Raw genomic sequence first — 14,532 nt, forward strand, 5'->3', positions numbered from 1 at the left:
CCCTAGATGCCTCCAAGCCGACAGAGTGCATTTATTTCAAATGGGCGGTTGCACATTCTGGGAGGGCAGTTACTTATATAATCGCAAAGATTAAAAAGGTGTGTACCCACATTTGAATCAAAGTTATAGTTTTCGACTTTGACTTTTGAGACAGTACCTTTATTACATGTACATGTCAAAAATTAAACAAAATCATTTAAGTCTGACTTGCTATTAATCAATAATTTGTCTACATTGACAAACTGATCATTTGCAGTTTTTTTCTTTAAAATTGTTAGGAACATTATATCCTACTTGGTAATAAAGCTCGAAATGCCTGTTACATGTACAGGTTGTGACAAGTGCTCTACATTTATTATATCAGGGAATGAATAACCTGGCTCAGTCAAAGGGGTCACTTCGGTTTGCAGGAATGTTATCCGTTGTGAGGATGTTAACTGTCGAAAGGTAGGGGGGGGGGGGGGGTTGCCCGCCGAGAGGTTGCTGACTCTTGGTTCAATCCTCGAGAGAACTACTTCAGCTAAAGGACGAAGTTGTTCGTCGTTCAGACTGAGCGCTGGGAAGGTAGGCTCTGCAAATGAAACAGAAATGAAAAATTAGTTAATGTGGTTAATTAAAACCACGATTCAATAATGTCAATCCCGGAAAAAAAACAAACTGGAATTTAGCAGATCGGTTGATCCGATCCGCCATTGCTTTCGCATGTGCTTAGCGAGGGCATTATGCCTACAATAAAATCCACCCAGCATCCACCGTGGTGTCAGCTTAAGCAACTTTTCTTATTCTTCCTTCCATTTTTGAAAAAAAAAATGGGTCAGAGTAATCTTCATATCGTATTACCCTCAGATTAAACAGTCATACCCCCTCCCTTCATAAAAAACAGTTCATCGTCTAAGTTAAATTGCCCTTTTATAAGTTTTTAAAATAAAATTAATATAGGTATCCAATTCATTTTTGTCTGTTTTTCTTATCCTAAAATGAGCTCGATCGACGGCAAAGTTCATTCGGTCACTGTCCTATCCTCGATTAGAACTAACAGAGTCAATGAACGCTTCTGTCAATATGAACTTGTTTTCAGTGAAATCTTTTTCTGCTTTGTTTTTATCTTGTTTTCATATCAAGCGCTGACTTGGCATAACTCAATGTTTTATTAAAAAACATTATGCAGTTCCACAGTTGTCGGCGAAAAATCGTAGCCGTGTCCTCTGAACTTTAATCATTTCAACATTATGGATGAAAGAATTACACTGTGTTGCACAATGATTTTGGAAATGTAATGCATGAGAGACTCGATCGTGTGACATGAAATAGAAGAGAAAGAAAATGGACGTCAAAGAATTACTTGTCAAGGGACTATGTAGTACCCCTAAATATATTGACATGTCTTGTCGATATGACAAACAAGGTTCTATTTACGATGATCAGTGTCAGGACATAGAGGATTTTTACCACTACAAAGCCGAGGAAGCGATCATGCGGTGCAACGCAAAGGTATATGCAAAAATCGATGTTCAAAGTATACTTGTTTTATTTCTTTTGCTTAAAAAAGACATTCAAGCATGCGATTCAAGCATGCTATCCAAAAAGCTTATATTACGATAATTTTTTCAGTATGACATCATTGTCTTATCTCTCGTCGTTTATCTTTGTTCTATTTTTTAAACCAAAAACCTTAGTAGTGTTATACAGTGTTCCTATTGAATGTATGGAGGCCCGGTATAGCTAAAAAATGCATTTTATTTTCTAAAGGTAAAACATGATGCTACTCTATAACCAAACAAAAATCAAACAGGATATATGATGTGAAATGTACGTTTATTTTGTTTTTGATTTACTTTATTTCTTTAAATACAGCGTGGACTACTCCACTCGTTACTTTCACTTGAGAATAGAATTTTAAGTGTGTCCAATGTCCACAAACGTCGCTTTGATTCAATCTACAAAGCTTATTCCTGCAGTATGAGAAAGTTGTTCTGGTTGCCATGTTTTGAAAATGCAACACATCTCATCGTTAATTGTCATATGAACTGCAAGCATAAACATGTATTGGGCAAAACGTTTTGGATTGTATATGAGGTGTTCCTGGTTTGGGACTTGCACAATCTGCTGCAGTTTTCCTGTTGCTTTTGTTTCACAGGATTCTAAAATTCTGATATTAGAATCTTTAAGATTATCAGAGAGAAATGGTGGCATAAACTGTCTCTTGCTTGTTTTCCTTAACTGATTCCTTTCTGATTGCTCTGCTTTAAAATAAAATCAGAAGGACTAACATTCTCTTTGATTTGATTTGATTTGAATATATTTTATTATGAAAATATACATTAATGGATTAGGCAGCACGAAATGCCAAGGTAAACCTTCTCTATATTCTTTCTATTATGTTCGTCGTCTGTGCTGCTCGTCTCCAATCTGCTCGTGTCATTTGTATCCCATCTCATGGACGTGGATGGTCGCTGGTGCTGTCGATTCAGGCATTGTGTGAGAAATTTCAAGTTTTAGAGCATAAATTCCAGTTTTTCTGATTAAGGAAACAAGATTATCTTGTAACATTGCATTTAAATAAGGTTTGCTGCTTAATTTGACTAATTCATATTTTGTTACTATAGCTCCTTCATTCTGTTGTATGTAACTATATACATTCTCTACAATACATTTTAAATTGTCCAAATATTGCTACATCGACTGGCGGAGTAATATGACTACTTTGAGGTGAAAGTAGAATTAATTTGCATTCCTTTGGCGGGCCTAGTTTTTCAAGGTCAAATGCACGTGCTATTTGTGACCATCATCTGAAAAGAATTATAGTTAATGCATTGCTAAGTCCCGACATGACAGGCAAAGTGGTTGGTCAAATAGTTTTCAAAAACTGCACTGATTGATCAACCACTTTCAATCATCCCCCTTAAGGCTCCTGAAGGAAAGCAGGCATTCAACGCTAACCTGGTAAAAATGGAATAGTATGAATAGCAACAGCATTTCCTACAGCAATGATGGTTATTGCTGATGACCTTTGTGATGCCATAACCTGTGCGTTGTTGATGTCTTTGTTGCAAACAATTTTGGACGTGGTCTCGATCTGATGTTTTTCCTGTTTTATCTATATTGAGAAACCGATCAGGTTTGTCTGAAAAATTGTTTGTGACCACAATGATGGAAAATTCTTCAAAAAATCGTTTGATTTTTGTTTGTGAAATGCTCTTTGCCCTATGTACAGAGAGTTTGTTTGGTTTAACAATCAGTTGTGGCAACCTGTTTATAAAATGATTAATCCAGTTATTGCTGAGTTTATTACACCGCTCTAATTTTGGTTGTCATTGTCTTTTTTAAGGACAAGGCATACTCTTTTGTCATCGTTTGAATGCTGTTTTTGTGTATCCATATCCGTTATCGGCAATATGAATTAAACGACCTACAATTTTTTTCTTTTCTTTTTGTTCAGTGGTTCTATCCCTACGTATGCTTTAGGCTCAACATTTCTGTCACGTAGAGTACACAGATAACTTCACACATGTGAATCATATATGGATCATATTATTTGTTTCATATGAGATCATAAAAAGGGCACCATATGTGATAAATCATATGACCCACATATGATTAAAATATGATACCCCTTTCATATGATTCACATGAAAATTTTATGCGAGTTGAAAGCTATTTTCATATGAGAATTATATGAAAGGGGCATCATATGTACATCATATGAAACATACATATGGGTTTTTTCATATATATCAAAAGGAAAATATACAGTTGTGCACATAGAAAGTAATTTATTTCTGTTTGAAATAAAACTTATCAGTATTTTCCAAAGTTTGTAGATGCAAGCCTATTATCCTACAGATCAATCCTCAAAATGTCTTGTTTTTCATACAATGAAATAACTTATTTTACACAGTGTTTGTAATCTATTAGTACGTAGAGTACACAGATAACTTCACACATGTGAATCATATATGGATCATATTATTTGTTTCATATGAGATCATAAAAAGGGCACCATATGTGATAAATCATATGACCCACATATGATTAAAATATGATACCCCTTTCATATGATTCACATGAAAATTTTATGCGAGTTGAAAGCTATTTTCATATGAGAATTATATGAAAGGGGCATCATATGTACATCATATGAAACATACATATGCGTTTTTTCATATATATTAAAAGGAAAATATACAGTTGTGCACATAGAAAGTAATTTATTTCTGTTTGAAATAAAACTTATCAGTATTTTCCAAAGTTTGTAGATGCAAGCCTATTATCCTACAGATCAATCCTCAAAATGTCTTGTTTTTCATACAATGAAATAACTTATTTTACACAGTGTTTGTAATCTAATTATTCAAAGAATAAAGAAAAAAGTTTTTAGCATTTGTCGATACATATATTTTACTTAAAAAATACAAATTTAAATTATTGGACATTTGATTTCATAAATGTTTAAGTTCAGTCATGTATATATACCAATGAAAGTCATATCATGAGTAAATATACCAAAAACCATTAAAATGTACACTACAAAATTAAGGGCATGCAATGTCTAGCGCTTGTTTAAAAATCTCTGAACTCAAGTGGAGAATGTCATATTTTTGTCATATTCTCTTGATTATCTGCTTGCTGTCCATGGTCATGAAATGGAAAAGGTGATGCCCAGTATCTTCTTAGAATAAATATCTCTTAAAATCTTTGCTATCACCTTGGTTGTAGCTAATTTTCTTTCGAATATATGGTCCCCTCAAAATAAAGAAAGTGTAATTCATAATGTACAATATTCCATACATCTTTTAAACAAACTTCATTATAAATGAAAATAAAGCGATTCGCATGTAAGATACTTTGACTTTTTCAGTGTCTTTTTAATGACCTTAAGTTTACTTGTGCACATGATCTTGAATCTCTCAATAACTCTTGAATTTATTTGAAACTGAATGAAAACAAAAAAAAAAAGAACTTTTTGAAAGCAGTCAGCCAGCCTTATGCGTACCTAATTAAGTAAGAGTCTGGACCAATGAATCTCCCAGCATAAGTCACTTTCAGGCTTTAGAATGTAGTGCATATGATCCTCTTTGGCAATTTACAAAAAAAAAATTGAAAAATTGCTCAACATGATTGTACATGTAGGCAGAACTATTGTTCAATTCAAAGTAAATTAAAAAATAAACAATTCACATAATATTTTCAAAACATCTCAAAGTATTTACATTATAAAAATTGCAATGTTACTTGTACTTTAAAATACAAGTAGTGCTTTAAATTACCATGAAAGAAATGTTATAAACTTCTAATGCAATTTACAGTTATCATAAAGTTGACAAATAAAAGTAACTACCTTTGATATCCTTTGATACCAAGAATTTGTGTATATATCTTAAAAAAAGATAACTAAAGTATTGGATAAAATTGTAACTATTACTTTCGTTTTTCTTTTTTGATGGGGGTGAGGGGTAGTATGTCAGGTTATTGGCTTTTACTCGGGACTTATATAAAACATACAAGCACTTACTTTTACTTATCAATCGTATCCTTATTTTATCTGCATTGTTTTATACGTCTAGATTGGTAGTACAATAGGTGCATTGCCGCTTTCATAACAAAAAATAGTAAAATCGTGGTCAGTGTTAGATAAATATATGTATGGAAATGCGGATGCACTTAATATTTTTACTGACACTGTGTGAATGTATTGCATAAGTCGGAAATACAAGTATAAAAAAGATGTTTAATTCATAAAGGAAAAATATTAATCAATAAATTTACTTGCAATATATATCATATTTACATAGCAGTATATTTACCCGACTGTACAATATCTGCATGAGTTTGATGATTTCCGTTGATCAGTCATTTCATTCTACACTTTATCATTTAATCCTGCGAAGTTTCCTTAATATCCTGTCCATAACAATCGTATTTTGTATTGTATGCGTCTTCAATTGGGCTGTGTTACTGTTGATTTTCTTGAGCTCTGCTTTGTTTTCAGTTTAAACAAACATAAAATGTTAAGCACAAACAATTCTATGGTTGTCTGTAGCTAAACGGGAAAATTCGGACTGGTATATATTTAACATGAATCAATTACAGTACTTCAAAGAAGGTTTGAGGCAATTGAAGCGACGATAAGACATGAATAATCCTTTGCTTGAAGAATGCAATGGTAATACATGTACATGTAGCTCTGCCCATTTTAGCCCGAATTTTCCCTTAGGTTTATCTCTACTTTCACTTTTGATGTTTTGTTATCCCCTCGCGCAACTTGTTGCGAAGGGGCTATATCATCGCTACCGTGCGTGTGTGCGTTCGTATGTGTGTATGTATGTGTGTATGTGTGTGTGCACTCCATTTCAATTTTCTAGTAAATTAACAAAAAACCTTCCAATAGAATTTCCTCAACCCTTGCACAAATATGCCTTATTGTAAACGATTAAAACAAATGTAATGTCATATTAAATGGTCAAATTTTTATGCAAAAACTTAGATAAAATTACACCATTGTAAAGGAAGGGGCATACATTACGACGAAATTCGTTCAAAACTAAAAATATTTATCATAAATTGCACACTTCTGTAAAATAACAAATAAAAAAATGCATGCGCCTTTCCAAACCATTCATACTATTACAAATTATTTCATTAAATCAATGTCATAATCAACTTTGTATAGAGTTACCAATCGAAATTTCTGAGTAAGAGTTATCAATCACCCAGAGCGAAAGTAGCGTGACAGAACAACGTTACGGTGAGTTAATAGCTTAATGTGTGTTTGAATGTTTGTTACTATCCCCTCGCGCAACTTGTTGCGAAAAGGATATAGCATCGCTGCTGTTAGTGTGTATGTGTGTTCAGCTTAGAAGCAAGTTAAAGAACAGGTAAAGAAAACGTAGTTTTTGAAGTAATGGAGGGTTAGTAGAATGTGGTCTTCTCATTTACATTTACATACCTATATATTCCTAAAAAATGCATCCCCACACAATAACTCATGTCGCGAGGGGATGCTCCGCTTAGCGGTGCCCTTGTTTATATAACGAAGTTGAACAGATGAACTGATAACTGTAACATATATCCATCAAAGATACGAATTGCACATTAGAGTAATCATCTTAATAACTTTTGTGCTACAATATTACACCTGAAAGCCTATAATATAGGCATGTGGTCTAATGTGTGTACCGATAATCTCGCAATTATATAGTTATCAGTACCGGTGAGTTTATAAAAAATTAATGACGACCAGATTGAATAAAGACGATGTTGTGCAAAATAAACTCTAAGGTGATGAATTACTGGGTAAATTAGGATAGGATAATGACAATCTTACCTTCTTTTTTTTTTAAATAGCTCTCATCCCATCTTCTCAATCGCAACATCTCGCATCTTTCCCGCAGAGCTTGGAAAAACACATCGAATGTATTAATATTACCGGATGTTAAAATTTTACACAAAATGACACATTAAAATAAATATCGGCTGGACAACCTTATATTTCGCTTCTGTGTTATATTTTAAGGTACATGAATCATGATCACCCCTGCGAATGTGTTCGGAATGTTTACTTTGTCGTTGTTAAGTATGCAATAAATCCAGAGGTGCTCGAATGAACGTTCATGTGACTTACCCAAGTTCTCAGTTTAGTTTAGTTCCTGTGAAATTTCGAGCGGAAGTATAAGTGTTCGGATAATTTTCTCCAAATAAGTAAGTTCTGATCATTTTTCATACCATATCCTACTCTGATTTATGTTAAAACACGAAAAATTATTAAGATGGATGTCTTATTTCATCATCTAGCAGTTATTTAAATTAAACGATGATATTCAGAACAGAGTTATCGTTCGTGTTCAACCAATCAACAAGTGCTAATAAAATCAAAGCCAAGTTTGATGCATGTGGTGTGCAATACCATGCTTTTAAAAAAAAGAATGGGTGTCTTTTTTGTGTAAAAACTTAGTATATCGAGCCATTTTCAAGGAACATTCTGCATATTATGGTATAATCTATTTCACTATTGATGCTATTATTAGGTCGGGCGCGGATCGAAAATTTATCCTTAGGGGGGATACTTAACATGTTATTTGATGATAATATTCCCCGACTTGAAAAAAGTGCGTAAAATCTGATAATTTGATAGCGAGCGAGTAACACAGCGAGGCCAGACGTACGTTCATGCAGGCGAGACCTCTACAGCGACATACTTTAAACTGTTCAGAGGTCATCGTCTTATACAGGGGTTAAAGGGATAGCGGTGATGAAAGGGACGGTGCCTATTTACGAGCAATATTCAGCTTTAATGTAGTCTAGCTTGCATCTCAACGAACCGTGAAATATGTTGTATTTATATTAAGTTTTATAGAAAGGGGGTTATCATGGATGCCTATGTACATGTAATACATTCGAGGCCGGAAAGGTCCGAGATGTTGCTATTGCCCATCTTCTGCTTCTGGTTCAGTTCCGGGAAGGAGATTCTATATCTTAATAGATAAATTAATTTTGTCTCATGGTTCCTAATTTGTTTAAAAAACGATAAATGTGTATACATATACATATATATTAATTGATTCTTCTAACACAGGTCTGCCAATACACATGTACTATATATTAGCTGTGTCATTATTGAACATTAAACACAAATATGGCTTATACAACGTAACAGTCTTTGAAAACATAAATTCATGTTATTCAGATTTAATTTTATAAATTATATGCAAATTCACTTTATTTATAAACACTAAACTAAGGAAAATATTAACAGTGCGACATTTAAGTCCGGACACGACACAGTCCGGACTTTTAGCTACCCTTTCCGTTGGACATAACTTAGTTTTGTTTATATATTTTGGTGGGACATTTTACTCTGATCCTATCATGTCAGCATGAATGTACACATTGCTCAAGTTTTTCTTTTAATTGTCTCTCAAATTACAAAATCCCATGGGAGATTGGTGGGATTTTTCATCCCATCTCAAACCCTACCAAAATCGAATGGGAGAAAAAAATCTTTGTGGGATATAAACTCCCGTGGGATTTTTTCTCCCATCATTGGTGTTGATAGGATAAATAATCCTCTAAAAGGCTTTTATAGGATTTCAAATCCTATAAATCACCTTGTTGGGATATTTTATCCCAGAGGATAAAAAGTCCTGAAAATATATCATCTTAATTGATTGTATTAAACACTTATGATTCAATTGTCTAATCATATAGTCGAGTAAAAGCAATACTCAATCAACCTATGTATTGATTTATTAGATAATGTCAATATATCCATCTTATGAATTACATGTACTAACAATCAACACATTCAAACAAATTCCCCTGAAACAGCAACTCTAATATATCTTTAGGTATTATGTCAAAAATCATTATTAAAATGTACCATCAATAACATTTTCTTCTTGAATGACTTAATAGAACTTATAACAATAAGGTTTAACAAATTCTGAGAAAATAAATACCAAAAATTACCAATTCCATTGAATATTAATTAAAATAATTCCATTTATATAAACCCATATACAGTTTCCTTCTTACTTTTCACTGCTCCATTAGGAGACTCATTTTTGTTTTAAATGTTGATGACTAAAACACATGATATTTTGAATCTTAAATTATTGGTACCTAATTGTTTGTAAAATCTACATTGGAGATTTAAAATTAACACAGGTACATGTTTATATTCACAACATTTCATAAAAAGGCCACAGCGAAAGTTTACTTTTCAACAAACTAGTATGATATGTCATTGGCATGCTCTTTGAAAGATGCGTCAGCTGACAAAGTGTTTTGTCTCACACAGTGCATGTTCAATTAAGAGGAAAAAAATAAGTAGTTCAAAGGAACATGTGCCACACTCCCAATAACATAACAACACAACACACAAATGAATGGCAGAGTATGCATGAAATGCACAAAGTAATTTTATAAAGGGGCATGAACTCTTTGTAAACATAAATTCATGTTATTCAAATTTAATTAAATAAATTATATGCAAATTAACTTTTTTTATAAACACTAAATTAAAAAAAAAAAATAGACATAGTAAAGAGATTATTAACATGGATGTTTTCATATGATTCTCATATGATTACACTAAGTCTATATATGATCCTCATATGAAGGAATTTTCCGTATACGAATCTTATGTATATTGCTTCATTCTCATATGATCTGCTACATATGATACACATATGATTCTCAAATGAAAGGCAATGTATCAGCAATACATGAAGATCATATGTGGCGAAAATGTAGATTTTAGGAACTCGAAACATTGTTGCAGCACTTTATACTGAAAATTTGTCAGAAACGACAAATTAAACCTCAATATAATTCTAACTACAGGTACATATTACAAATGAAAAGAATATATTTTCTGGTAAATCCTCTTTCATTTTATTATTAATTTTTTGAATACAAACACTCGTACCTCGCCTTCTGACATTAATAAGCTACCTTATGTGCCTCAGTCTGCAGTTTTTCTCTATGAAGCGCTGTAATTGCAAAAAAAACGTAAATTATTATTTTTACCGCGATACAATGGAATCCACTATATAACAAGAATGGAGAAATATACTTATGTGCTCTTATGAAGCATAATTCATAAAAATTTTCTTTATTTTATCTGTTATAACGGAGTATGTAAGAAATGATTTAGAGCAAGTATGGGGTGGAAAACATTTGGAATATCTGAATACCTAAAGGATTGAAAGGGTTGTAATTTTGAATTTTAAAATGCATTCTTTTTTTCAAAATAGATGGTAAAATAACTTTTAAACCTGCTTACTTTACTTATTTTTTAAAAAAAAAACGAAGATAAATGACAATTCAGAAAGGAGTAAAAATTGTTACATGTAATAATTTAGGATGCTGCACTTCAACTGAAAACTCCTTTGAGATTATTCGACCTCGGGTGTGGATCCACAACTAAATCACAGTATCTCATTAACGAACTTTTGGCGAACAAGGTAAACGTGGAATATACACCAATCGATGTTTCTAAAGGTATGACATGTCTAATTAAGTGAAGTCCCTGATCAATAAGCTTATAATATATATTTATATATACACAGTTTATTTCTTGTTTAGATTTTCTTCAGCATGCTTGTGAAACCCTTAAAAATATATATGGAAATCGCCTTAAAGTTGATCCTATTGCTGGTGATTTCATGAATGTGATTCCACGGATAGGGTAAAGTTTTCAAAGATTCTCACATGTCTGACAAAGATATATGTAATTACATTATAAAAATCACTATCTAATAGATTTTGTAATCTTTTTGATAATCATCTTTCAAAGGAAGTACCGTGGTCGAAAAGTCCTTTTGTGGTTAAGTGGACTACAATGTTTCCCTTTGGACACTCAACACCAGCTATTATCCAAAATATCAGAATCAATGGAAGGTATACACAAAGTAATCCATTTGCGAACGCTCTTTTAATACATACACGGTATTTTTAAAAAATACTTTTTTAGTTCATGTGAGCATAAGGGTTGTGTATTTTAATTTTTGTGTTTAATTAACACAATTTTCTTGCTTCGTTGAGATTTTGATTTCGGTTATGAAAATGTAGACGCAAATATGTGGCCCCATGTCTGAAAAAAATCTGATAGACTAGCTTGAAGCAATGGTTCCTTGCGTTTTAAAAAGTTGAAATTTATAAGGCAAAATATCTTCAACCATATTCAGTACCAATATTCCATTACAAAAAAAATTATAGGATATAGACCTACAGATATCGTCATTTTTATGCCTCTGATATGTTTTTGAACTCACTTTTTTATTCTTCATGTTATTTATGTAACATAATAAATATTTTACATGACATGTCCACACAAAACAATTCCAGGGGATGATAGCTTACTTATGACAGCTGATATAACACAAGATAAAGCCGTGATCGAAAAAGCCTACCTGGATTTCGATGGTAATTGATTTATAATTTACGTAAACTTTTAAAGGAACATATATATTTATTAAAAATAAGTTTTTCTTCCAATAACATGGCAACTTGAAAAACAACATCCAAAAAAGCGTCCTTTTTTTACATTCCAAAGCAATTACGAATCAGTTGCATATTTGTTTCTTTAGATTCAAAACCATTCGCCAAACTTTATACAAACGGTGTACATGTGGCAAATAGAGAATTGGGCGGTAATATCGATTTGTCACAGTTTATATTGGAGGGAAGACATGTTGAAGACAAAGATGTGTCGAGGGCAAGCTACAACCAAGTTTGGCTACGATCTTTATGCAATCAATCCTATTATCTTGGTAAGTTTAATTTAATCTTAAAAAAAAAAATGAAGCATATTACATGTACACAACACAAAAAGAATATCAGTATTATCATTCAACAGTTCTCCTCGAACATTGTAAAGTTGCTTAATTCATTTGCTGGAATTCATTTTTAGCGATGGTATACAATAACTCTTATAAAAGTAAAGTGATTTTTCCTCATTGTGTTTGATTATTTTAACACCAAGTCCTTTGTTAATATTTGGATTATTTTACGATGCCTTACGAATTCATTCATAATTACAGAAGAGGTTGGAAAGAATGTCACCTTTGAGGAGGGAGAAAAGTTGCATTTGTACTCAGGAAATGGAATAAGCCACAAATACACCATACCCCAGTTAGAAAATGCTCTCGCATCAGTGAAATTACGGGTCTTAAAGAAGTGGGATAATGGGAACTCGGTCTTGTTGCTTTCAACTCGAGAAAATTAACTTTTATCATAATAAGATTAGTTTATATAACTAAGATTAGTTTACATATTAAAATCATACAAGTAATTCAATAAATGTGGCTCTATAATGCATGAGTCAGAATTTAAAAATTGTCATATTATGAACAGTACAAAACTTAAGGTAATTATCCATACGTCACAAAACAACGTCTGACGTAATTCACGCGTTATTACGTTTTTTCCGTGCCCGATCTAATCGAAACCTAACGCTACGGTGTACAAGTGTTTCAAAACAAAAAAATCAAGCTGATCTAGAAATTAATTCAAAACAAATCTATTAAAAATCCTGAAAACTGCAATCAATTAGCCTATTACTCAGCGAAATGAAAATTTGACTGGGTTGTGTCGATTGAGTACTCGTTTTGAAAATATAGACAGCTTTCTTTTGTCCTGCATAAACATCAATTCATTACAAGGCTGAACTTAATCCAATTCTTTGAACATTAATCCCTGAAAGTCCATAAACATCCAAAATAAAACCCTGACCGAGATCTATATATATTCCAGTGCATAAATAAGGGAGATAAATACACAAGGGGAAATAATTTGACTTATTTCATCTTTATCCTATATTCGCTTAGCAACGAGCATAGATATATTTTCAACAACAAAAAATGTTTTTAGAATTAAAATCATGCGCTGAAGAAAAGTTATTTCATTTTAAGAACAGTCTTTAAAACCATTAAAAAAGGTTGAATAGAGGTTCTGTCTTAAAGGCATATCAGGTAGTTAGCATTATCCACGCGTGTGACTGCAATTTCTAAATACCGATCTCGATCCATAATACTAACCGATATCCAAAGATACAATCTTTTGCGGTTTAAATAATACAGATTAATCAACAGTTTGTTTAAATCATGTTTTCTAATTAACAATAATTTTAACATATTTTTTTTAGAATGATGAAATAATAAACCTATGCACAATTTAAATTTTACGGATCTTTTTTCAAAATATATATTTTAATGATTTTTACCCAAAATACGCCCATTGTGATCCTGAAAAGGCCGGTCCCTTGGGTAAATTTATTTCCAGTTGATTAAGGGCGTTAAGGTTTAAATAATATCAAAATTTTAGAGAATTCTGTACGTAAATAAAATTATAAGAGCTTAAATTCTCTTTGAAAATTTATTTCATTTTATCTCATTTGTATGCGGATTTATCTTTTTTTGATAAATAAGCAAGTGTAACATAAAAATTTTTGATTTGAAATAATAATTCCTTTATTTTACATAGGATGTAAGTCAAAAAATGATTTTGTGAAATTCAAATTTCAGGCTTAGGCTTATATTCTCTATGTATGAAAAAGCGCCATTTTCTGCAATCGGTTCTATTTTTAGCAACGACCCTAGCTCTTATAATACCGATGGACCACCCAACAGGGTAAAATTTGATGAGAAGATATCCTCAGAAACATGTTTGAAAAATATGAAAAAATTCTGTACGCATTTTATTTATCTAGTGGGGTATGGACCATTACCTTAAATGAGAATATTTTGAAGGAAAGTTCATGAGTTTTCCTTCACAAGATGATTTTTTTTCACTTGAGTCGAAATGAAGAACTAAAAAGTCTGAATCTCTGTTGTTATTTTATCCCGTTCAATAAATATTGAATGAAATGTTGTTTGAATTATAATTAAAGTCAATAATATGTATTATTAAAACAAATATATAAATAAAATAGTAAATCTACATTATATATAAAAGATTATAGCCCACAAAGGCGCGGAAAATTACACTTTACACATTAATTGGCTTAATGGGTTAAACCATATTCTTTTTGTA

General features: G+C 32.1%; 1 protein-coding gene across 1 annotated transcript; it reads left to right on the forward strand.

The window, feature by feature from the left end:
• Positions 1-1,107: 1,107 nt before the first annotated feature.
• LOC128171497 (uncharacterized) lies at positions 1,108-12,861 on the forward strand. Its single transcript, XM_052837303.1, has 7 exons — positions 1,108-1,491; positions 10,863-11,001; positions 11,086-11,188; positions 11,297-11,400; positions 11,848-11,925; positions 12,090-12,272; positions 12,543-12,861. Exons 1-7 carry the CDS (start codon positions 1,324-1,326, stop codon positions 12,725-12,727), a joined length of 960 nt encoding a protein of 319 aa, XP_052693263.1. The 5' UTR covers positions 1,108-1,323; the 3' UTR covers positions 12,728-12,861.
• Positions 12,862-14,532: the final 1,671 nt, after the last annotated feature.

This window comes from Crassostrea angulata, chromosome 1, assembly GCF_025612915.1.
Source record: "Crassostrea angulata isolate pt1a10 chromosome 1, ASM2561291v2, whole genome shotgun sequence".
NCBI lineage: Eukaryota > Metazoa > Mollusca > Bivalvia > Ostreida > Ostreidae > Magallana > Magallana angulata.